Source organism: Dendrobates tinctorius, unplaced genomic scaffold (genome assembly GCF_039654945.1).
Source record: "Dendrobates tinctorius isolate UK_male_01 unplaced genomic scaffold, ASM3965494v1 ptg000008l, whole genome shotgun sequence".
NCBI lineage: Eukaryota > Metazoa > Chordata > Amphibia > Anura > Dendrobatidae > Dendrobates > Dendrobates tinctorius.
In genome coordinates this window covers 8,581,328-8,605,037 of record NW_027361676.1, presented here as the reverse complement: position 1 = coordinate 8,605,037, position 23,710 = coordinate 8,581,328, and the positions used below count along the sequence as shown (strand labels likewise).

General features: G+C 42.5%; 1 protein-coding gene across 3 annotated transcripts in view; it reads left to right on the top strand.

Moving 5' to 3' along the window:
* Positions 1-14,588, top strand: part of SH3D19 (SH3 domain containing 19) — a 181,978-nt gene extending 167,390 nt beyond the window's left edge. For all 3 annotated transcript variants that reach the window (XM_073576257.1, XM_073576258.1, XM_073576259.1), the window contains 3 exons: positions 540-726; positions 5,284-5,378; positions 12,739-14,588. In XM_073576257.1, coding sequence (XP_073432358.1) covers positions 540-726; positions 5,284-5,378; positions 12,739-12,846 — 390 coding nt within the window. In that variant the 3' untranslated portion in view covers positions 12,847-14,588. The remainder of the gene's footprint in view (positions 1-539; positions 727-5,283; positions 5,379-12,738) is intronic.
* Positions 14,589-23,710: the final 9,122 nt, after the last annotated feature.

Here is a 23,710-nt window from a genome sequence, read left to right as displayed (position 1 = left end):
TTGAACCTTAAACCCCAGAGCTGCAGAGCCCCTCTTCTAACCAATCATATATGCAGCCAGGTATGGATTTGCGCTGTGATGCAGCGGCATTTCAGTGTGAACATATTTTGAAAAGCCCTCCGGGAGCTCTGCGTCTCGACAAAGTCATCTGAGGCAGGTCCCCAGAAGCTGATGCTAGCCTGATTTCTCATGAGTGGTCAGTCTCTTTGTTTGTACATGAGGGGGAGACCCATCACTCGAGAGTTTGAGGTGGGGAGAATGAATCCGCCTGAGGTGAAGGATAGATTTTCTCTCAATTCTTTTCATATTGATAACTAGCTTCTGAATCATCATCACTATTGAGAATCGCTGCAAAAGTAATAATATGTTGAGCAATATAGTGTATGTTCAGGCACCTAATGTGCCACTTTACTGGTGTAATTGTCACTTTGATAGGTACTCTCCATCTTGCATGTCTGCATCCTTGCCAGCCATGTTCACCAATAGGAATGTGGATTCTTTCTTCTGAAATCTCTGGTTTCTTGTGACTTCCATTACAGCTAAACCGACTGTCTGGGGAATGGTATGAAGCGCTGTACGATTTTTCCGCAGAGACAGAAGACGACTTGCCCTTTAGAAAAGGAGACAAGATACTGATACTAGAAAGACTGGACTCGGAGTGGTACAAAGGACGGGTGAATGGCAGAGAAGGGATTGTGCCGGCTGCGTTTGTACAGCTCTGCTCAGGTGTGTATGTCAATTAAAATGTCAAAAACGCAGGTTCCAGTGTTAAAATTCCCCTGTGATCAGGGCAATGCTGCCACAGCTTTGATGAGTGGAGATTGCAGAGAGAGAAGCTGCAGAGATGTGACCTCTATCAATGGGAACTGTGAATAATGAATGAGGCACCCTGGAGGGATACGAGGGTTTCCAGCGCCGTGCTGCTGACAGCAAGGCGTTTAGTTGTCAGTTTCTACGTGACTTTTATGTGTTCTGCGTGCTTACAATCACGCTAAAGGAAATCCAGAAAGAGAACTTGCTTTAGAGAAGCAAAGTAACTTGCTAATAATTTAATTCTTCTTATGTGTACATACAAGCAGACGTCAATGGGATTTATTCTGCTTGTACCCTTTACTTTTTTGGATAACTTCTGTTTTCACCAATATGGATCCTTTTAGTGGAACATGAATGGTGAGCATGGGATATGATAAAGGCTTCTCACTAGTCAAGTATTTCAGACACTTCCACCAGCTATAAAAATAAGCAGTGACAGACAAAACGGTTAAGAATTTTCTTAAAGGGGTTTTCCCACACACATGGTCAGATCATATCACAGCTCCTGGGCAGGGGCGGAAGCAAAAGAGAATACAGATATTACAGCAGGGGTTCACAGCCCATTCTTTTTGTGAGATAAAGCATTTCCCTGCCTGTTTTTAAAAAAGGTTTTACCTCAAAGAAAGTATTCTTTGCGATCCCCTGCTGTAATGTCACTACACTCTCTTTTGCTTCCTCCCTGCCCAGGAGCTGTGGTATCATCAGACCATGTCCCTGTACGGTCAGACACGGCCATTGCACAGTACACAGCAGGGGCACATAAGATTATCTCAGCACAGGAAAATTTTTTTTTAAAAAAACGCATCCAATTGTGGAAATTATTATTATTCCAAGGTAATATTGATTAAAATGAACTTTGTTCATGGGACAACCCCTTTTTAATCTGTCATAATGTGAAAATGAGAGTACAGGTGGACGTTAGTCCACGCAGGCTAATAAACCTCTGGCAACTGTAGCAATATTTACATTAAATCAAGATGCCGAACCTTTTTACATTGTGCAGTACATGAAATTCAGTCATTAAATGGGTTACTCCCATCTTGGAATTTGAACAGTATACATAGGCTCTCCATCACTTTGGGGGCCACATCTGTTTGAAGAATAAGAACCTCTTCACATCCCATCTGAGAGGTGGCTGCACATGTGTGGTGCTCGCTCTTCATTTATTTAGGAGCTCCAACCATTGGTCGAGCAAGCGCGGTCAGCAATTTTTGGAACTCCTGTACAAATGGTTGGAGAGGGCCACACATGCAGACACCTTTCTGGTTGCATTTCTTCCATAAACAGGTTTGCTTGGCCGACCAATGCATCTACCATCCGTATAGTTGCCCATTTTTTGGTGCCTTGAATACTGACAAATACAGGCTGATCTATATCCATCATGCAATGCCATCAGGGTGGCATCTGATTGATTAGCTTCTAATAAATTTGCCTTATCGAGAAGGGGTTAACCATGTTGGATGTATGAGCACTGCAGAGATTTGCATTGTATACAGAGGCACATGGAGTTACCGCACCTCGGTATTACAGAACCAGTGAAGTCTGTGTGTGTCTCTGTATAGTACTGTATATGGCTCGTACGGTATTGGTCAATGAGACCTTAGCCTGAGGTAATGCAGGCAAAATCTTACTGATGTGTAATGTGACATCCAAATCGGGATCATTTACTTGTAATATCACTTTTCTGCAGAACTAATAATAAACATTTCGGACATTTTTGAGCAAAATCTGTACATCTGACATGAGAAACATTATTATATCTCCAGAAACTGGTGCATGTTCTTTAAAGTTATATTCAAAATAGATGTGTGGACATTACTAGTAGCTTTTTTTTTTTTAATAGAAATCTTAGTTGAAGCAGTTCCTAAGGGACTCTGTCATTTGAAAGTGACCTAGAAAATCAAATTTTTTGAGAAAATTCTTTTTGCCTGTATTTAAATTTTTTTGTTTTTGCTTTTTTTTTTACATTTGCTGACATATAGTGGCTAAACAGGTAACAATCTCCCTTATCTTTCCACTGTGAAATTCACATCATCATTACCATTAGGTGGAAGGTTAATAAACACGTCTCTTATGTTGCCTGACCAAGATAAGCAGATTTCACCAGAAAAATAGCCAATGATAGGTTAGACAACCAAAGATGCCCATACACCTTTAGATTGCTGTTGGCTGCATGACTTTTTTGGCAGCCATCTTCCCTGACTCCCCCATACACATGAATTTTGGGCTCAGACAAGAGTTCACATGTTTTCATTGGGAAGAGCGGAGCTTCATCTGGTAGTTGCGTATCCACCTAGAGAAGAATTAGGATCGGGGCAATTGCATTCAAACTGCCCGATCCTCATCTCGTCAACATCATCTATCAAGAGACCCCCACATTAGATAGTTGGCCAGAATAGGATGGTTCGGCTGACTATAATTTAAAGTTTATGGGACCTTCATTTAGAGTGAGATGGCAAGGTTATTCAGAGAAATATACTGACTTGGCTAAATGGTGTATTGGGCTGGGAAGTTTAGTTGAGCATGTCCTCTAGCCAATAATTACAACATAACACAAAAGATAATAGATGGAGAAAAAAATAAGTAAAAATCCATATACCAGTAATACTTGGATATAAGGCCTCAGTATGTCTAGATAAAGTCTTTTTAGACATATTAATCCCTGTACTGTTATTATACAGAGCTGCATTGTGACTGGTGTAGCCGGCCATAGAGCTGGGTAGTCATGACAGCCAGTGACGGCGGAGAGAAATCAACATCTGCTCTACAAAGCCTCGTAATCTTTGCACGTCTCCGCTTCCAGTGAACATCGGTGCATAGTAAATAAGGTGCGGTTCTTCTGCACAAGCTTACTACCGCAATAGATGGAGATGGGGGAAAATGCATTGAAATAATCTTACGTCACAACTGATAGAGATTGTGCCATAGGTCTGAGATGTCACCCACTCCACCTTTGTTAGGTCCATGCTCACACCTTCATACGTGTGTCATATAGCTGTGTTGAACAAGACCTGCTGTTTTTATTCCTCCGAGTGTCTTATGTGTTAAGTGCCTTAGCTGATAAACAAGGTGCATGTGCCTGTAAACCACCTAATTTTTGACTTAGAGGACCTGTCTCCAGGTAAATGTGCTCAGTTTTGCTCTAATTTTCTGTGTATGGTATGTTGCTTTTTTATCTTGTTTTGTTTTTTTAAATTCATCATTCGGTTCCAAAGATATGTCCTTTTTATTTAGTGCTACTTTGCATTTTTACCAAGTGGGCGTTGCTCACAGGGTAATAATGCAACGGGAATAAAATCTGGCAAATTTTTGGCCTGGTGACAGGTCCTCTCTTAAAGTGGTTTTATGTTAATACTGTAATACTTGCATAGCAGTAAGCACCCACAATCATGTCCACAACACATTTGCTAAATAAATACGCAGTGACCAACCCGTTCAGCTCTGAACTACTAATTGTATCTTGTTCTGTGGCCATACACATACAGTAGCTGTTGGCTGAGCATTCAGCTTGCTGCCATTTTTGCACACCATACCTATGTATGCTCAGCTTGGCTGAACTTGCATGTTTATATCAATAGGGATAGTAGTATCAGCTGCTGTAAAGTTACTCTGGCAGAGTCTTATGTCCAGCAGAAAGAAAACTCAAATTTAAACCCTCCCAACCCCTTTTTTTCACTGACGTGCTTTCCTGACAAGCTTTGCAATTACAGAATATGGTGTTCTCTGTCAGATTAACATAGAATCTTTACTGTGGCTAGCTTGGAAAGACATGCACATAAAATCTCATTGTGAGACTAGACTGGTCTATATATTGGAGTTATGTCAAGCACTTTTAAATATAGTTTTATAAATATACAGTATATATAAAACATTTTTACTTAACCCACACAAATTATATATTTTTTTTCCTATACAGTTAGACCTAGTTTACTGATTGTGAAGATCATGTTTTAAAGTGGCTGTCAAATTACTTTGCTGCCCTATATAAGGACAACAAATTACAGGGATAGGATCATTCCCAAACAGTCTAAGAGAATAATGTGCCATTTGCTGGAAAACAATATTGCAGACTCACAGTTCCTAGTGTGCGATTTTCTTGAAGAGCATTCTCGGCCACCTCCGCACGGCACTCACAATCTCCTACCCTTCTAACCAGTGACTGATAACTATGTTTATCTGCTTATACACATCTTCAAGCAGTCAGTCAGTGGTCCACAGGAGCGCTATTCTTATTAATACGGCAGACTAGTAAGTTCTGAATCCTCTTTATTCTTTGTTGGTCTGTATTAGTCAGATGATGCAATATTTTTCTTCCCTCGCACCCAATATTAGAGTATTTCTGCCCTTTAAAAGGGTATTAAGATGACCAATCCACCTTTAATAACTGTTTTGTAAAGCAGAAACCATTGTTAACTGTTAAAAGCATGGCTGACCCTATTCTCGAAATTGATTTTTATGTGTTTCTTGTAGGACCAACAGCGTTGCAAACTCAGGGAGGGAAACCTGGAAAGGCTCGGACACTTTATGACTTCTGTGGGGAGAATGAGGATGAACTTTCATTCAAGGTATTACGAAAAATGACCGTTCTTCAGATTCCTTAACGCAGTGATTCTCACCCTTATTAAGATTCTTTGAGGCTCAGAATAAATGGTAGTAAGTTGTAGCTGAGATTTGTTCACTCCTTATGCTGCATTCATCTCTGAGTAGGGCTGACTCTGTGCTGTGGACGTTGTGCCCTTACAACACCATGGTTTCTTGGAACGCTGGCTTGTACTTCATGTCAATACCTATATTTAAAAAAAAAAACCTGGAATCTTGTTTTTTTTCACTCTTGCCACTGAGCCTCATAATAAATACTGTTAAAGGGTTTTTCTATTACTATCTGATACCCTTTCTTATGTCCTAAGTCTTCTTATCAATCGCTTTTCTATGATACTTTTATTACCTGCTTTGCTTCTATGAGTGTACCTCAGTGTGGGTGATGTAACCATTGTGGCATGTAGGCACTGCTTCCTGTCTGTTACTTCTGATCTGGGCATCTGAATCGGACCATGAGAAGAGCTTGTCACTGATGGGGGCAAAGTGACATATATATATATACTGTATATACTCGCATATAAGCCGACCCCCCCTAATTTTGCCACCAAAAACTGGGAAAACTTATTGACTCGTGTATAAGCCGAAGGTGGAATCCATAGACTATGCCCCCATATGCTGCTCCATAGTTTATACACCCATATGCTGCTCCATAGAATATGCCCCCATATGCTTCTCCATAGATTATGCCCCCATATGGTTCTCCATAGAATATGCCCCCATATGCTGCTCCATAGATTATGCCCCCATATGCTTCTCCATAGTTTATGCCCCCCATATGCTGCCCCATAGACTATGCCCCCATATGCTGCTCCATAGATTATGCCCCCATATGCTTCTCCATATTTTATGCCCCCATATGCCGCTCCATAGATTATGCCCCCATATGCTTCTCCATAGTTTATGCCCCCATATGCTTCTCCATAGTTTATGCCCCCATATGCTGCTCCATAGATTATGCCCCCCATATGCTTCTCCATAGTTTATGCCCCCCATATGCTACCCCATAGACTTTGCCCCATATGCTTCTCCATAGTTTATGTCCCCCATGTGCTGCCCCTGCCCCCATATGCTGCAAAAAAAAAGCCATACTCACCTCCCTTGGGTCCATCTCCACTGTCTGCCGCTTCTTGTGTCAGTGACTGTTCAGCCAGCAGAGGGGCGGCGCACACTAACCACGTCACCGCGCCCCCTGCTGCCTAAACGTCACTGCCACTGGATGCAGCAGAGACAGCAGTGAGCAGCGATGGACCGGGGGACAGGTGAATATCGCTATACTCACCCATCCTGCCGCGGTCTCTGCAGCCTTGCTTCTCCACTATCTCCCTTCCTGTCTTCAGCGGTCACGTGGTACCACTCATTACACTCATGAATATGCGCATATTCATGAGTGCAATGAGCGGTACCACGTGACCACTGAAGACAGGAAGGGAGACAGTGGAGAAGCAAGGCTGCAGAGACCGCGGCAGGACAGGTAAGTATGATCTCTGACATCCCCGCTCCCCCTCCCCGCCGACCCCCAGGTATATGACCCGTGTATAAGCCGTGAGGGGGACTTTCAGCCCAAAAAAAGGGCTGAAAATCTCGGCTTATACACGAGTATATACGGCATATATATATTATACACGCGTTGTCAAAATTGTTGGAGCCCCTCATTTAATGACAGAGAAACCCACAATGGTGACAGAAATAACTTGATTCTGGCAAAAGTAATAATAAATAAATAAAAAATTTATGAAAATGAACAAATGAAAGTCAGACATTGCTTTTCAACCATGCTTCCACAGAATTAAAAAAATAAATAAATAAAACTCATGAACTAGGCCTGGACAGAAATGATGGTACCCCTGAAAATAATGTGACAAAAGGGACATGTTAAATTAAGGTGTGCCCACTAATTGGCATCACGGCTGTCTACAATCTTGGAATCAGTGAGTTGGCCTGTATAGAGGGCTACAGATACACATCATGTCACCAAACAGCACAGTGAGTATCACACTCAACATGGACCAGAGGAAGCGAAGGAAAGCGTTGTCTCAGGAGATTAGAAAGAAAATTCTAGACAAACATGTTAAAGGTAAAATTTATAAGACCATCTCCAAGTAGCTTGATGTTCCTGTGACTACAGATGCACATATTATTCAGAAATTTAAGCTCCATGGGACTGTAGCCAACCTCCCTAGACGTGGCCGCAGGAGAAAATTGATGACAAATCAGAGATGGATAATAAGAATGGTAACAAAAGAGCCCAGATAAACTTCTAAAACAGATTAAAGGTGAACTTCAAGCTCAAGGAACATCATTGTCAGATCGCACCATTCGTCGTCGTATGAGCCAAAGTGGGCTTCATGGGAGACAAACAAGAAGGACACCATTGTTGATAAAAAAAAAAAAAAAAAATTATAAGAAAAGCCAGACTGGAATTTTGCCAAACTACATATTGACAAGCCACAAAGCTTCTGGGAGAATGTCCTATGTACAGATGAGACAAAAATTGAAGTTTTTGGCAAGGTTCATCAGCTCTATGTTCACAGATGGAAAAATTTAAGCATATCAAGAAAAGAACACTGTCTCTACTGTGAAACATGGAGGAGGCTCTGTTATGTTCTGGGGCTGCTTTGCTGCATTTGACACAGGGTGTCTAGAGTCTCAAGACTATCAAGGGATTTTAGAGAGCAATGTGCTGCCCAGTGTCAGAAAGCTTGGTCTCAGTCACAGGTCATGGGGCTTACAGCAGGATAATGACCCAAAACACACAGCTAAAAACACCCAATAATGGCTAAGAGGAAAACATTGGACTATTCTGAAGTGGCCTTTTATGAGCCTTGACCTAAATCCTATTGAGCATCTTTGGAAAGAGCTGAAACATGCCGTCTGGAAAAGGCAACCTCCAAACACGAGACAACTGGAGCCATTTGCGCTTGAGGAGTGGGCCAAAATACCTGTCGAGAGGTGCAGAAGTCTCATTGACAGTTACAGGAATTGTTTGATTGTAGTGATTGCCTCAAAAGGTTGTGCAACAAAATATTAAGTTAAGGGTGCCATCATTTCTGTTGAGGCCCATTTCATAGAGAATCTATGGGGTATTGTCAAGAGGAAGTTGAGAGACACCAGACCCAACAATGCGGACTAGCTGAAGGCTGCTATCAAAGCAACCTGGGCTTCCATAATACCTCAGCAGTGCCACAGGCTGATCACCTCCATGCCACGCCGCATGGATGCAGTAATTGATGCCAAAGGAGCCCCGACCAAGTATTGAGTGCATTTAATGAATATACTTTTCAGTAGACCAACATTTTTGGATTTTTAAATCATTTTTTCAAGCTGGTGTTTTAAAGTGTTCTAATTTAGTGAGATAATGGGTTTTTATTGACTGTAAGCCATAATCAACATTAACAGAAATAATTACTTGAAATAGATAACTCTGTAATGGCTATATAATGAGTTTCACTTTTTGTATTGAAGAACTGAAATAAATTAACTTTTTGATGATATTCTAGCTTTGTGAGATTAACCTGTATGTCCTGCCAGTTATCAGATGCCCTGCTGGCATAGTGTGCTGGCTAAAAAAGAGATGGAAGCTGCAGATGTGAAGACATGAAAGTTCCTCACAATGCATGGAAGTCTCCACCCTAAGTCTAACACCCAAAGATTGTATACCAACAGAAAGGAGTTTGGTCGAGGCTTGATAAGCATCCAAGCCACCCACCATCACGGATGAAATAAGGAGTATCCAGGAATTCATCAGAAAAATGGCACCAAAAGATGAGATGCTGAGAGAAAGCCTAAGGCAGCAACAACAGATCTAGAAGGAACAACAGGAACATGAAGTGCCATGGCAAGACAAGCCGCTGCATGGGATGAACCATCGACAGATAATGAAGGTGGCTGACATGGAGAAATCCTACCAATGGCTGGACTCCGAGACAGCACAGAGGCACTAATCATAGGGCACAAGAGCAAGCACGAAGTACCAGATCCATAGAAGCCGGAATATACCACACAAGACAAGACGAAAGGTGCAGACTATGCAAAGAAACTTCAGAAACAGTCCAACATATAGTGGCAGGATGCAAAATGCAAGAAGGTACAGCATATATTCCAGTTGCAAATCTTTAATCATTACATAGTGGCATGTGTTGAGAACAGAAAAATGATCAATTTAAATCAAAATTAATATCCCATGGAAGTCTGGATTTGGAACGATACTCAAAATCAAAGTGGAAAATCAAATTACAGGCTGATCCAACTTCATTGGAAATGCCTCAAGACCACAAAATGATGCTCAGTAGTGTGTGTGCCCTCCACGTGCCTGTATGACTTCCCTACAACACATGGGGATGCTCCTGATGTTCTCCTGAGAGATCTCCTCCCAGACCTGCATTAAACCATCAGTCAACTCCTGGACAGTCTGTGGTGGATGAAACGAGACGTGATGTCCCAGATATGCTTGATTGGATTCAGGTCTGGGGAACTGGCAAGCCAGTCCATAGCATTAATGCCTTCATCATGCAGGAACTGCTGACACACTAAAGCCATATGAGACCTAACATTGTCATTCATCAGAAGGAGCCCAGGATCTAGTGCACCTGCAAATTGTCTCACAATGGGTCTGAAGATCTCATCTCATTACCTAATGGCAGTTAGGGTACCTCTGGCTAACACATGGAGGCCTGTGCGGCCCTCTAAAGAAATTCCTCTCCAGACCGTTACTGACCAACTGTCAAACCAGTCATGCTAGAGGAGGAGTTTCCTGACTCTGTCACATGTGCTTAGTGTGAATCTGCTCTCATCTGTGAAGAGCACAGGGTGCCAATGTCAAATCTGCCAATCCTGGTGTTCTCTGGCAAATGCAAAGCACCCTGCATGGTGTTGGGCTGTAAGCTCAACACCCACTTGTGGACATAGGGCCCTCATACCACCCTTATGGAATCTGTTTCTGACAGTTTGAGCAGACACATGCTCATGGCCTGCTGGAGATCATTTTCGCAAGGCTCTGGCGCTGCTCCACAAAGGAGGATGTAGTGGTCCTGCTGCTGGGTTGTTGCCCTATTACGTCCCCCTCCTGGCGTACTACCCTTCTTGCCAAAGCTGACAGTGCAGCTCATCCAAAATGGCACATCAATACCTGAGCAACTTCTTTGGGTTGTAGAGGCTGCCTCACGCTACTGTACAGTACCTTTAGAGGTGATGGCAATGACAAAATGAAAAACTAACCAAAACAGCCAAAAAGGATGAGAACAGAGAAATGGTCTGTGGTCACCCCTTGTAGAGCCACTCCTTTATCATGGTTGTCTTGCTAATTGCCTATCATTTCTACCTGTTGTCCCAAATACAAAGGATGGAGAGATCTGTAATTTTTATTGTAGATACACTTCAGTTGTGACAGAATGTGAAAATAAAAACATTGATTTTTTAAATAATTAAATTGCATTTTATTGCATGAAATAAGTATTGGATCACCTACCAACCAGTAAGAATTCTGGCTCTCACACCTGTTTTGTTTTTTTGGTTTTTTTAAGAAACCCTCCTACTCCTGCACTCATTACCTCTATTAATTGCATTGGTTTGATTTGAGTGTGTGTACATGTATCTTTTAAACAGGTAATGAGTTCAATCACACACGAAACACTCCACCATGGCCAAGACCAAAGAGCTGTATAAGGACAACAAGGACAAAATTGTATACCTGCACAAGGCTGGGATGGGCCATAGGACAATAGGCAAGCAGCTAAGTGAGAAGGCAATAACTGTTGGCATAATTATTAGAAAGTGTAAGAAACACAAGGTTACTGTCAAATCTTCCTCAGTCTAGGGCTCCATGCATCGCCTCGTGGGGTATGGATGATTGTGAGAAAGGTCGTAAATCAGCCCAAACTACATGGGAGGATCTAGTCAATTACCTGAAGAGAGCTGAGACCACAGTCTCAAATATTACCGTTAGTACTACACTACGCTGTCATGGATTAAAATCCTGCAGGGCATGCAAGGTCCCCCTGCTCACTCCAGCACATGTCCAGGCCCTTTTGAAGATCGCTAATGACAATCTGAATGATCCAGAGGAGGCATGGGAAGAAGGTCATGTGGTCAGATGAGACCAAAATAGAACTTTTTAGTATAAACTCCACTCGCCGTGTTTGGAGGAAGAAGGAGGAGTACAACACCAAGAACGCTATCCTGACAGTGAAGAATGATGGGGGAAACATCATACTTTGGGGGAGCTTTTCTGCACAAGGGGTAGGACGGCTGCACCATATTGAAGGCAGGATGGATGGGGTTATGTGTCACGAGATTTTGGCCATGAACATCCTTCCCTCAGTAAGAGCATTGAAGACAACCCCTTGAATTGCTGGCAGATTCCAATTCAAGGGGTTGTCCGACTAAGGGCAGGGTCAGACGGCCGTATAACTCACAATGCACTGCACCGGACTGGCCTGACACCTCTCCTGACCTGAACAAGACAGCATAATGGATTACTATGCAGCTCTCAAGCTCAGCCGACAGCCAGTACGAGGTATACCATGCGATTCTCGCACGAGAAATACGGCCGTCTGTCTCTGCCCTCAGGGTACAAGTCTGCATTCACTGTGTAACTGCAGACTTGGGAACGCTTAAAGTACGGCACGCGCATGACCACAAGTATGCAATTTGCATACATGCTGTTATATGCTGACTAGACGTCCGCAGCCTTGCTTGATGCAAGTGTATTGAGCAATGCCGGACATGTGTAGTCAAGTGTGGCTGTAAGTATTCAAATTGCATACTTCCAGACACATGAATGCCCACTCCTCACAGAATCCTCAGTCCGCGTGATATAAGAATTCGCTAGTCTGCATTCACATAAGGCCGGGACAACGCCTTTAAAGTTTAACTAAAAACTTCTTTAAAGGGATTTACTTAAGTTCTGTCTCCAAGAGAGCACCACCCCTCTGCTTCTTACGAGACTGTGCATTCCTAAATGACTAACAATTCAGACCAAAGGCATTGCAGCTGCTCTCCAATGCTGCTAGCGATCCGATTAGCTGCAGATCACAAGTGCGCGTGCTCTTTGCCTACCTAGGCCACTCGGATAGACAGCAGAGGTGGCTGGTAACCTAGGCAATTGGCAGTGCACAATAAAATTAAAAATCCTTCCATTCTTGAATGAAGATGATTTTTTTATAAGCGGGAGCTTGCAAATTTGCTTTTTTTTTTTTTTAGAAGAAATTTACAATTGTAAACATTTTAAGAAAAAACATTCATTTCCTTGAATTAAATCTGTATTGCATCAATATTACTGATATTATACAGCTTTATATTAATGTACTATGTCTTGTTTCTTCGTTACAGGCTGGTGATGTAATCTCTGCAGTGGAATCAGTGGATAATGAATGGATGAGTGGTGAGCTGTGCGGGAGAACTGGGATATTTCCAAAGAACTTTGTTCAGATGTGTTAGCAGTATACAGCGGACATTGCATTGTACCCTCTCACAAAACAGACTATCACCTTTGGTGCCAACTGAACTTTTTATATAGATATAATGTGTGAAATTTTTGCACTATGTTTTTTTGTGTATCTTTTTTTTTTTTTAATTTTAGATAAGATGTTTTGTTCTAGTTTCTGTATGCGCTGTTTACCTGCTTGTTCTGTACGAATCCCATCAAGTCCAGCCAGAAATGTTAAATGCATATTATAGGCCATGTAGCATTGTAAAGGGCTTACAGAATAATGTCCTTGATTTCACTGGCCAAGAAACTGAAATTTCTGATCTACCTTACTTTTGGCCAAGCCTGCGGAGGATGGACACATAGTTCTCCAACTTCAGCATTGCACTTGGGAGTCTATGTGTAATGTGCTGTAGGGTTTGTTTTTCCTGAAGCAATCATCATATGGCAAGTTACCCCCCCTTGGCTGACCAGGCCCTGGCATGGGGGAAAAAAGTGACACATTTCCATGAGGCCAGGATGTTCAGGGCTTGTAGTATCTGCAATCCATTTAGTGCCTGTGTACATTACAGCAACACGTGTTACTCTGAATGATGATCTCTCCTGCCATCACTACAATGTTGTTTTTCTGTTCATGTGTACAAGTTCACAGTTTACGCATTCTGGTATGAAAAATGGTTTCTCTATTCCATTTTCTGTACTTAACATATTGTCCGTTTCTGTTCAATCTTCGCTAATGTTCCGCTTACTAGCCTTGTGTGGTAGAGTGGACATCTGAGCCTTGCATGAGCCAACATCATTGTCCTTGTCCAACCCTGCCAAGAGCTAAGAAAAATGATCTCCTCTGAATGGAACTGAGAAGAGAACTTCTAGAACAACTCACAATCCATCATGGAAATCAATTCAAAGCCTAAATGATGCAAGATTGTCAAACATTTCTTTATGATGGTTTTTTTTTTTTGTAATTTGACATTATTTTCCATGATATCATCAGTCCACTGGCCCACTAGGCTATGACAAATTAATGTAAGAGGCGGCAGCAGAACTTTCCAGTATGGAAACACGTTTCAGTGAACTTTGAATGCCCGTATACAGGGTAATCTCAATGGATCTCTTTCTAATCATTCCTTTAGACACTGTATACAATCCTACTTTTTATGAAGACTGCTTCTTTTTCTATTCTGGTTAAACATGCCAATGTAAACTGTTATGTGTCATGGTCAGACATGGTGAGTGTATGGAGTTGCACTTAAAACACCACTTCAGAACCGAATGTCTTTTACTTAAGTCGTCGATTCAAGGTATTTGGATGAAATGATTTCAATGTTTCCTTTTCGTATGGTCAATTACTGCATCTCTTTATTGCAGTAAAATAATGCAGTAACTGCCTATCCTCAGTCACGATGGACCACGTGTAGAAACTCGTGCTGACAAAATCAAAATTTTCAGCCTTTTCACAATGGTTGCTATAGTCAACTGCCCAAATCATGTTCTTTTCCCACACTAGTATTTTTTTTTTTTTTATCTAAGACCCCATGTGTCAGAAATCAGCAATGCACTTTAAGGATCATGACTGCTGTCTCAAGACTCCGAGATTGTAACAGATGGAAGTGGTGAATGAATTATGCCTTGGAGAAAGCCCAGTGAACAGCGGAGATAAGTATATCAATAGGAGATTATTTGTTTAGAATCTTTTATTGGGCAAATATGCATTACTGGAATGTTACGTAATAAAAAGTAATTTATAATATAAGCCTATTTTTTTTTGGATAGCTGGAATTCATGCAATCAAAATTCTTCTTGGTTTAAAAGGATAGAAAATAAGGGAAAAAGGGGTAGAGGCAAAATTTCAGCTCACCATTCTCAATAGAAGTCCACAGAATGCAGTATTCGCAAGACGTCAGTCCCAGCAGGATAACAAAGTACGCATGGAGAATCCTTGATCAGAGGCGTTGTCCACAGCAGGAAAAAAAAACGAAAATGATCTCCACCGTAGAGACTTGGATAAAATTTCAATTTATTATATCACACAGTTAAAAAAAACCCACAAAATTCATGGAATAACATCTCATTGATGGGGTCCCAAGTACAAAATAGCAACGAACGTGTTTCGACCCATAAGGGTCTTAACCCCTTCCCGACCTGTGACGCAGCATATGCGTCATGAACATCTGTGCCATTCCAACCTGTGACGCTGCATATGTGTCATGGCGGGATCGCGTTCCTGCGGGTCGGGTGACCGGGGGTCATTGAAAGGTCACCCGACCCACAGGTACAGGACTTGTACTCCCCCCCCCCCCCCCCCCGTGGCTACGATTGCTCTGATTGGCTGTTGAAAGTAAAATTCGGCGGGCGCATGCGCTGTGCGCCCGCCGAATTGGCCGGCAGATTCATTCATTCCGATCACGGTGATCAAAATAAAAAAAATAGTAAATAAACCCCCCTTTATCATCCCCATAGATAGGGAAAAATAATGAAATAAAGAAAATATATTTTTATTTTTCCGTTAGGGTTACAATTAAGGTTGGGGTTGGAATTAGGGTTAGGGTTGGGATTAGGGATAAGCTTGTGGTTAGCGTTATGGTTAGGGTTGGGGATGTGTTGGGGTTAGGGTTGGAGTTAGAATTGAGGGGTTTCATCTGTTTAGGCACATCAGGGACTCTCCAAACGCGACATGGCGCCACCATTGTTCCAGCCAATTTTGTGTTCAAAAAGTCAAATGGTGCTCCCTCCCTTCCGAGCTCCTACGTGTGCCCAAACAGTGGTTTACCCCAACATATGTGGTATCAGCGTACTCAGGAAAAATTGCACAAGTTTGGGGGTCTAATTTCTCCTGTTACCCTTGGGAAAATAAAAAATTGCAGGCTAAAAAATTATTTTTGTGGAAAAAAATGATTTTTTATTTTCACAGCTCTGCGTTATAAACTTCTGTGAAGCACTTGAGGGTTCAAAGTGCTCACCACACATCTAGATAAGTTCCTTGGGGTGTCTAGTTTCCAAAATGGGGTCCCTTGTGGGGGGGTTACTACTGTTTAGGGACATCAGGGGCTCTGCAGACGTAACATGACGCCTGCAGACCATTTTATCAAAGTCTGCATTTCAAAACATCACTACTTCACTTCCGAGCCCCGACGTGTGCCCAAATAGTGGTTCTCCCCACATATGGGGTGCCAGCGTACTCAGGAGAAATTGGACCCCAAAAAGTTGTCCAATTTGTCCTGTTACCCTTGTAAAAAAATAAAAAATTGCGGGCTGAAAAATAATTTTTTGAGGGGGAAAAAATGATTTTTTATAATTTCACGGCTCTGCGTTATAAACTTCTGTGGAGCACTTGGGGGTTCGAAGTGCTCACCACACATCAAGATAAGTTCCCTGGGGGGTCTAGTTTCCAAAATAGGGTCACTTGTGGGGGAGTTCCAATGTTTAGGCACACAGGGGCTCTCCATACGCGACTTGGTGTCTGCTAACGATTGGAGCTAATTTTCCATTCAAAAAGTCAAATGGTGCTCCTTCCCTTCCGGGCCCTGTCATGCGTGCAAACAGTGGTTTGTAACCACATATAAGGTATCGGTGTACTCAGGAAAAATTGCCCAACAAATTTTAGGATCCATTTTATCCTGTTGCCGATGTGAAAATGAAAAAATTGAGGCTAAAACAACATTTTTGTAAAAATTACTTTTTCATTTTTACGGGTCAATTTTCCATTCAAAAAGTCAAATGGCACTCCTTCCTTTCCAAGCCCTGCCGTGTGCCCAAACAGTGGTTCCCCCCCACATATGGGGTTTCAGCGTACTCAGGATAAATTGTACAACAACTTTTGGGGTCCACTTTCTCCTGTTACCCTTGGGAAAATAAAAAGAATTGTTGCTAAAAGATCGTTTTTGTGACTAAAAAGTTAAATGTTCATTTCTTCCTTCCATGTTGCTTCTGCTGCTGTGAAACACCTGAAGGGTTAATAAACTTCTTGAATGTGGTTTTGATCAGGTTGTGGGGTGCAGTTTTTAGAATGGTGTCACTTTTGGGTATTTTCTGCCATATAGACCCCTCAAACTGACTTCAATTGTGAGGTGGTCCCTAAAAAAAAAAATGGTTTTGTAAATTTTGTTGTAAAAATGAGAAATCGCTGGTCAACTTTTAACCCTTATAACTTTGACAAAAAAAAATTTGTTTCCAAAATTGTGGTGATGTAAAATAGACATGTGGAAAATTTTATTTATTAACTATTGTGTCACAGAACCTCTGGTTTAACAGAATAAACATTCAAAATTTTGAAAATTGCGAAATTTTCACCAATAAACTCCAAAATATTGACCTAAATTTACCACTAATCATGAAGCTCAATATGTCACGAAAAATCATTCTCCGGATCGCTAGGATCTGTTGAAGCATTCCTGAGTTATTACCTCAAAAAGGGACAATGGTCAGAATTGCGAAAAATGGCCTGGTCATTGAGGTCAAAATAGGCTGTCATGAAGGGGTTAATCATTATTAAGACCCTTATGGGTCGAAAGGCGTTGGTTGCTGTTTTGTACTTAAGACCCCATCCATGAGATGTTATTCCATTAATTTTGTGTTAGTTAAATAAACAATGTGATATAATTAAATGGAATTTTATTCAAGTCTCTATGCTGGAGATCATTTTCTTTTTTTTTTTCTTCCTGGTATAAAAGGATGTCATAATGGTAACATACTGTTTTCAAGAAATTTACAAGATTCTGATGTTGGATAGTAAATGTTTAAAGTCTTTTCTAGATAAAATGCACTTGGCAGAAAGTCAGCAACACATCACTGCTAAAAAAAGGCATGGTTAAAGCACTGGTTCACTGTAGGCTACAGGGGCCACAATGGTATATGATAGAGGTAGGCCCAAAATAATAGTGAACCACTCTCACACTTATCGTCCATGGTGTGGGTTATCCAACACCTTTGGTAAGTGTACTCCACATGTACCGAAAACCCTATTTTCATTACTAATAGAAGGCATGGTTGCATCTCGACCAGATGTAAGAAAACTAAATGAGGTTTAAGCTGTTGTTGTGTCCAAAATACTCAAACCTGCAACAAAAGAGAAGTGAGTGCAGCGCTATTCAGGACTCCCACAGCAGTTAATGGAGAGAGCCACCTCTTCCCTCAAGTGAGAACAAGGGACAGTGTTTCTGGAAATTATGCCATAAATGGGATATACCCTTTAATACCTCTAACCATAGTTCAAGGATGCAAGTAAATAATGTGTGCATGCGCTGGAAGTGCTATGTCCTGGAAATGTAAGAGAGAAAAGACCAAGCAAAGAATGGCCTGCACACCAATTAAATCTGATAACACATAATAACCGTAGAAAATGCTTTATTGGAAAACACAACACATGTATTAAAAACAATTAAAAAGGACAAAGGAAGTCCATGTATCACCCCCGCATGTAATAATCACATACAGCCATAATAGGGATAGAGCCCTTTTGTATCATTAAGAGCACAGACAATGAAAAGCCATCACAATACACCATATGTGCAGAGTTTTTTCTGAGACATATGTAGTCTCCAAATTGATTCCTATATACCAGCCCAATGTACAATCTTTCCAGGACCACAATTCAGGACCCTGCAAACAAATAAGGCTGTTAAGATGTAAGAGAAGTTGTAGCTACATACTCACTGAACCACCTAATGAGCAAAAACCCTGAAAGCCAGCTCAATATTGCCAGATGATGTGCTGGTGGATATCCAGGCACCCATGAAGTCTGTGGATAACCAAGGGAATAATGCCCATAGGCATCTAAAATCAAGCTAAGACAGGGCTAAAGACATGGAGCAGGGGTGTGAGGAGCAGCCCCACGTGTATAGCTTGCTTAAAGCAGCTTCGTCAGGGGAAGTGTGCTTGCTGGCCCAAACTCAGCATTTAAATAGCATGTAGATAGTAACTTAAATGTCATCAGGTGTGTAAAAAATCCCCAGTGGTCAGTACTATGTCCTGGAACACAGCGAAATACTTCTGGGACATATGCATTGGAAGTACTATGTCCGGAAGTATTTTGCTGTGTTCCAGGACATAAAACTGCCAGCGCATGCACACTAATGGTTTTCGGCTTTGCCCGCAGTGGGGCAAAGCATACTGTGCATGCGCGAGTCAACATTGCAATGCGCACACGCGTAATATGGACAACAAGTACGGAAATTACCTGAAATGTTGTGTACAGCGGCCAAGGAGGGGTGGACGGAAGGAGCCAAAACACCGCCCATCGGACCGGACCAAACTCCTTTACATAGAGTGCCAAAATGATGTGACAGATTCCCTTTAACCACTCTGACACCCATTGCCCTTATGACGCAATTGCTGGGTACCATGAGTTACCTCCTGAAGGTCACTGTAACTGCAATCTTCATGCTCCGATGAAGCACTGCTGTATATTATGCAAGCAATCAACTGTTTCAGGTTTAAGTCCACCAAAGGGACAAATGTAAAAAGAAAAATGTTATAGTTCTTTTAATTTTTGGGTCTTAAAAAATGTCGAAACCAAGTACATTTTTACAAAGTGAAAACAAAATTTATAATGAAGTTTGGCATCGCTGTAATTGTGCTGAGCTGCAGAATCATATTTTTACGATACATTGAATAAACCCAATATTAGGCGCAAAATGCCCACCTAAGGTAAGGGATGCGCACTGAGTGATCTTTAATAGATTTGCCGTCCATGTGCACTGAACAGTGTTCTCGGCAGTCCTGTGTACACAAACGAGACCAATGTTGTTTTTGCACTGCGCAAGAGAACATTTCACACAAACGGGCATTTTGCTCAAGTGATCGGCAGCCTGCTTACACTGCAATATAACCTGCTTATTTAAAAACACTCATTCACAAATATCTTTCACTAAATGCAGCTTTACCTCAGGACCTGCAGATTTTGTTAGCCTCAGAGACATTAAATGAGGACAAGGGATAAAAAAAAATTGTGCCAAATACAGGACAGATACACTACACTGCTCAAAAAAATAAAGGGAACACTCAACACATCCTAGATCTGAATGAATGAAATATTCTCATTGAATACTTTGTGCTGTACAAAGTTGAATGTGCTGACAACAAAATCACACAAAAATCATCATTGGAAATCAAATTTATTAACCATGGAATCACAGACCAAATTAAAGTGGAATGTAATGTCCTTAAAACAAGTCAAAATGAGGTTCAGTAGTGTGTGTGTGGCCTCCATGTGCCTGTATGACCTCCCTACAATGCCTGGGCATGCTCCTGATGAGGTTGCGGATGGTCTGCTGAGGGATCTCCTCCCAGACCTAGACTAAAGCATCCGCCAACTCCTGGACAGTCTGTGGTGCAACGTGACATTGGTGGATGTAGCGAGACATGCTGTCCCAGATGTGCTCAATCGGATTCAGGTCTGGGAAATGGGCGGGGCCAGTCCACAGCTTCAATGCCTTCATCTTGCAGGAACTGCTGACACACTCCAGCCACGAGGTCTGGCATTGTCCTGTATTGGGATGAACCCATGGCCAACCATACCAGCATATGGTCTCACAAGGGGTCTGAGGATCTCATCTGGGTTACTAATGGCAGTCAGGCTACCTCTGGCAAGCACATGGAGAGCTGTGCAGTCCTCCAAAGAAATGCCACCCCACACCATTACTGACCCACTGCCAAACCATTAATGCTGAAGGATGTTACAAGCAGTAGATCGCTCTCCGCAGCGTCTCCAGACTTCGTCACGACTGTCACATGTGCTCAGTATGAACCTGCTTTCATCTGTGAAGAGCACAGGGCGCCAGTGGCAAATTTGCCAATCCTGGTGTTCTGTGGCAAATGCCAAGCGTCCTGCATGGTGTTGGGCTGTGAACACAACCCCCATCTGTGGACGTTGGGCCCTCATACTGTACCATCCTCATGGAGTCAGTCAGTTTCTACTGTAACCATTTGTGCAGACACATGCACATTTGTGGCCTGCTGGAGGTCATTTTGCAGGGCTCTGGCAGTGCACCTCCTGTTCCTCCTTGCAAAAAGGCAGAGGTAGCAGTCCTGTTGCACTTCTATAGCCCTCTCCACATTTCCTGGTGTACTGGCCTGTCTCCTGGTAGCGCCTTCAGCCTCTGGACACTACGCTGACAGACGCAGCAAACCTTGCCACATCTCGCATTGATGCGCCATCCTGGATGAGCTGCACTGCCTGAGCCACTTGTGTGGGTTGTTGGGTCCATCTCATGCTACCACGAGTGTGAAGGCACAACCAACATTAAAAAGTGACCAAAACATCAGCCAGAAAGCACTGGTACTGAGATGTGGTCTGTGGTCCCCACCTGCAGAACCACTCCTTTATTGAGTGTGTCTTCATAATAGCTAATAACTTCCATCTGTTGTCTATTCCATTTGCACTACAGCATGTGAAATTGATTGTCAATCAGTGTTGCTTCCTAAGTGGACAGTTTGATTTCACAGAAGTTTGATTTACTTGGAGTTATATTCTGTTAAGTGTTCCCTTTATTTTTTTTGAGCAGTGTATTTTTCTACAATTCAGTCTACTTTGCAGGCATCCAGGGCCAGGATCATGGTACTGAACCCGTGGCAGTTGGTGAACAGAAAGCTCAAATACAATATATACTGCTCAAAAAAAATAAAGAACGCTTAACACAATGTAACTCCAAGTCAATCACACTGCGTGAAATCAACCTGTCCAGTTATGGCATTTTTGTGCCAATTGATGCATTATTTTCCGCATAGGAAACGCTTAGCGGCTAAAAAGGCAGCATGCTCATTATTTTCCGCTTCAGTCTGTGTTTTTAGCAGTTTCCTATGAGTCCAGAAAACACGCGGAAAAAAATGCATCACAAACGCACGGCTTTTATGCAAAGAAAACACGCGTTTTCTGGGAAGTCCGGTTTTTTTTTATCAGTTTTAAAACGTTAACGTGGGCACTTTGCCAAACAGAATAAATAAGGTTCCAGTTTTAGGCTAACTCCATAAAAGAAAAAATTAAACGTCAAAAAAATTTGCTTTTTCATACTGACTCAGAAAAAAGTGAATAAAAAGATCAAAAAGTCATAAGTAAAAAAAAAAAAAAAAAAAAAAAAGGCAGTGTCCCTGTATTCATTTGTATTATTGTCTTTAAGACGCTAATATAAATGAACTACTGTGCCCGCCTGCACTTCAGGGGTCAGTGGAGCTCAATCAGCTCACTGGCCCAGCATGCGCATGCTTTTAACATCACACTATCAACGTTACTGCAGACTGCTGGAGCAGGTAAGCACTCATTGGGGCAAAGATACAGGGGGCAACCTTGGGTGGCAGGCTTAATGTAGAGACTTGGCATCCCAGTATGGAAAAGAGGGCCGCATGGGGTGGGATAACTATGAAAAATGGTGCTGCATGGGGTAGGATTTCTATGAAGAAGGGGCAGAATTGGGTGGGATGCCTATTGAAAAACGTATGCAAATTGCCTCTGCAGAGAAAAAGAGGACTTGAACTCTATAGCGCCACCTGTTGGTAGCGATCCTACAAGTCACAACCCTTTAACAAGTCTTGTAATATGACTAACAATAAAAGTCAAATCAGAATCTCAATTTGCAGACACGGTGTTTTGAGCTATTAGCTCTCGTCAGTGCAAAGTATGAGAACTGATTTGGCTAGGTGAAAGGCTCCGGACTGAGGTCTAGGGGGTAAGGTTTCTCCTTGGGGAGAGTGACATGCCAGCTCTGGCTTGTCAAGGTAAGGAGGCTTATTCGCCGTGCAATGCTCCTCTGGGAAAATAATATGCAAATTGCCTCTTCAGAGAAAAAGAGGACTTGAACTCTATAGCGCCACCTGTTGGTAGTAGCGATCCTACAAGTCACAACCCTTTAACGAGTCTTGTAATATGACTGAGGATAAAAGCCAAATCAGAATCTCAATTTGTAGACGGAAAAACGGGCAGCGTGGGATGGGATCACTATGGAGAAGAGGTGGGATGACTATGGAAAAATGGGCAGCGCAGGGTTGGAGCACTATAGAAATGGGGGCAGCGCAGGGTGGGATCACTATAGAGAAGGGGTCAGCGCAGGGTGGGATCACTATAGAGAAGGGGTCAGCGCAGGGTGGGATCACTATAGAGAAGGGGTCAGCGCGGGGTGGGATCACTATAGAAAAGGGGTCAGCGCGGGGTGGGATCACTATAGAAAAGGGGTCAGCGCGGGGTGGGATCACTATAGAAAAGGGGTCAGCGCGGGGTGGGATCACTATAGAAAAGGGGTCAGCGCGGGGTGGGATCACTATAGAAAAGGGGTCAGCGCGGGGTGGGATCACTATAGAAAAGAGGTCAGCGCGGGGTGGAATATCTATGCAAAAGGGGGCAGTGTGGTGTTGGATCATTATGGAAAAGGGGCAACGTGGGGTGGGATCTTTGTGGAAAAGGGGTCAGCGTGGGATCACTATTGAGAAGTGGGGTGGCATGACTGAAAAACACCAGGGTGGGATCTTAAGGAAAACCGTGCAGCATGGGGTAAGATCACTATTGAAAAGGGGTAGCACGGGGTGGAATAACTATGGAAAAGGGCAATGTGGGGTGGCATCACTATAGAGATGGGGCAGTGTAGGGTAAATGACTAAAAAAGGGGCAGCTTGGGGTGGGGGTCACTATGGAAAAGGGGCAGATTGCCTCTTTTATAGTGATCCCACCCCACGCTGCCTTTTTTGTCATTTATCCCACACTGCCCCATCTCCATAGTGATGCCATGCTGCCCTTTTTCTATAGTGATTCCACCCCACACTGCCTATTTTATAGTCATCCCCCCCTTCAGTGTGGGGTGGAATCACTATGAAAAAGGGGCAGCATGGGGTGGGTTCACTACAGAAAAGGCACCGTGGGGTGGGATCACTCTGGAAAAGGAGTAGCGTTTT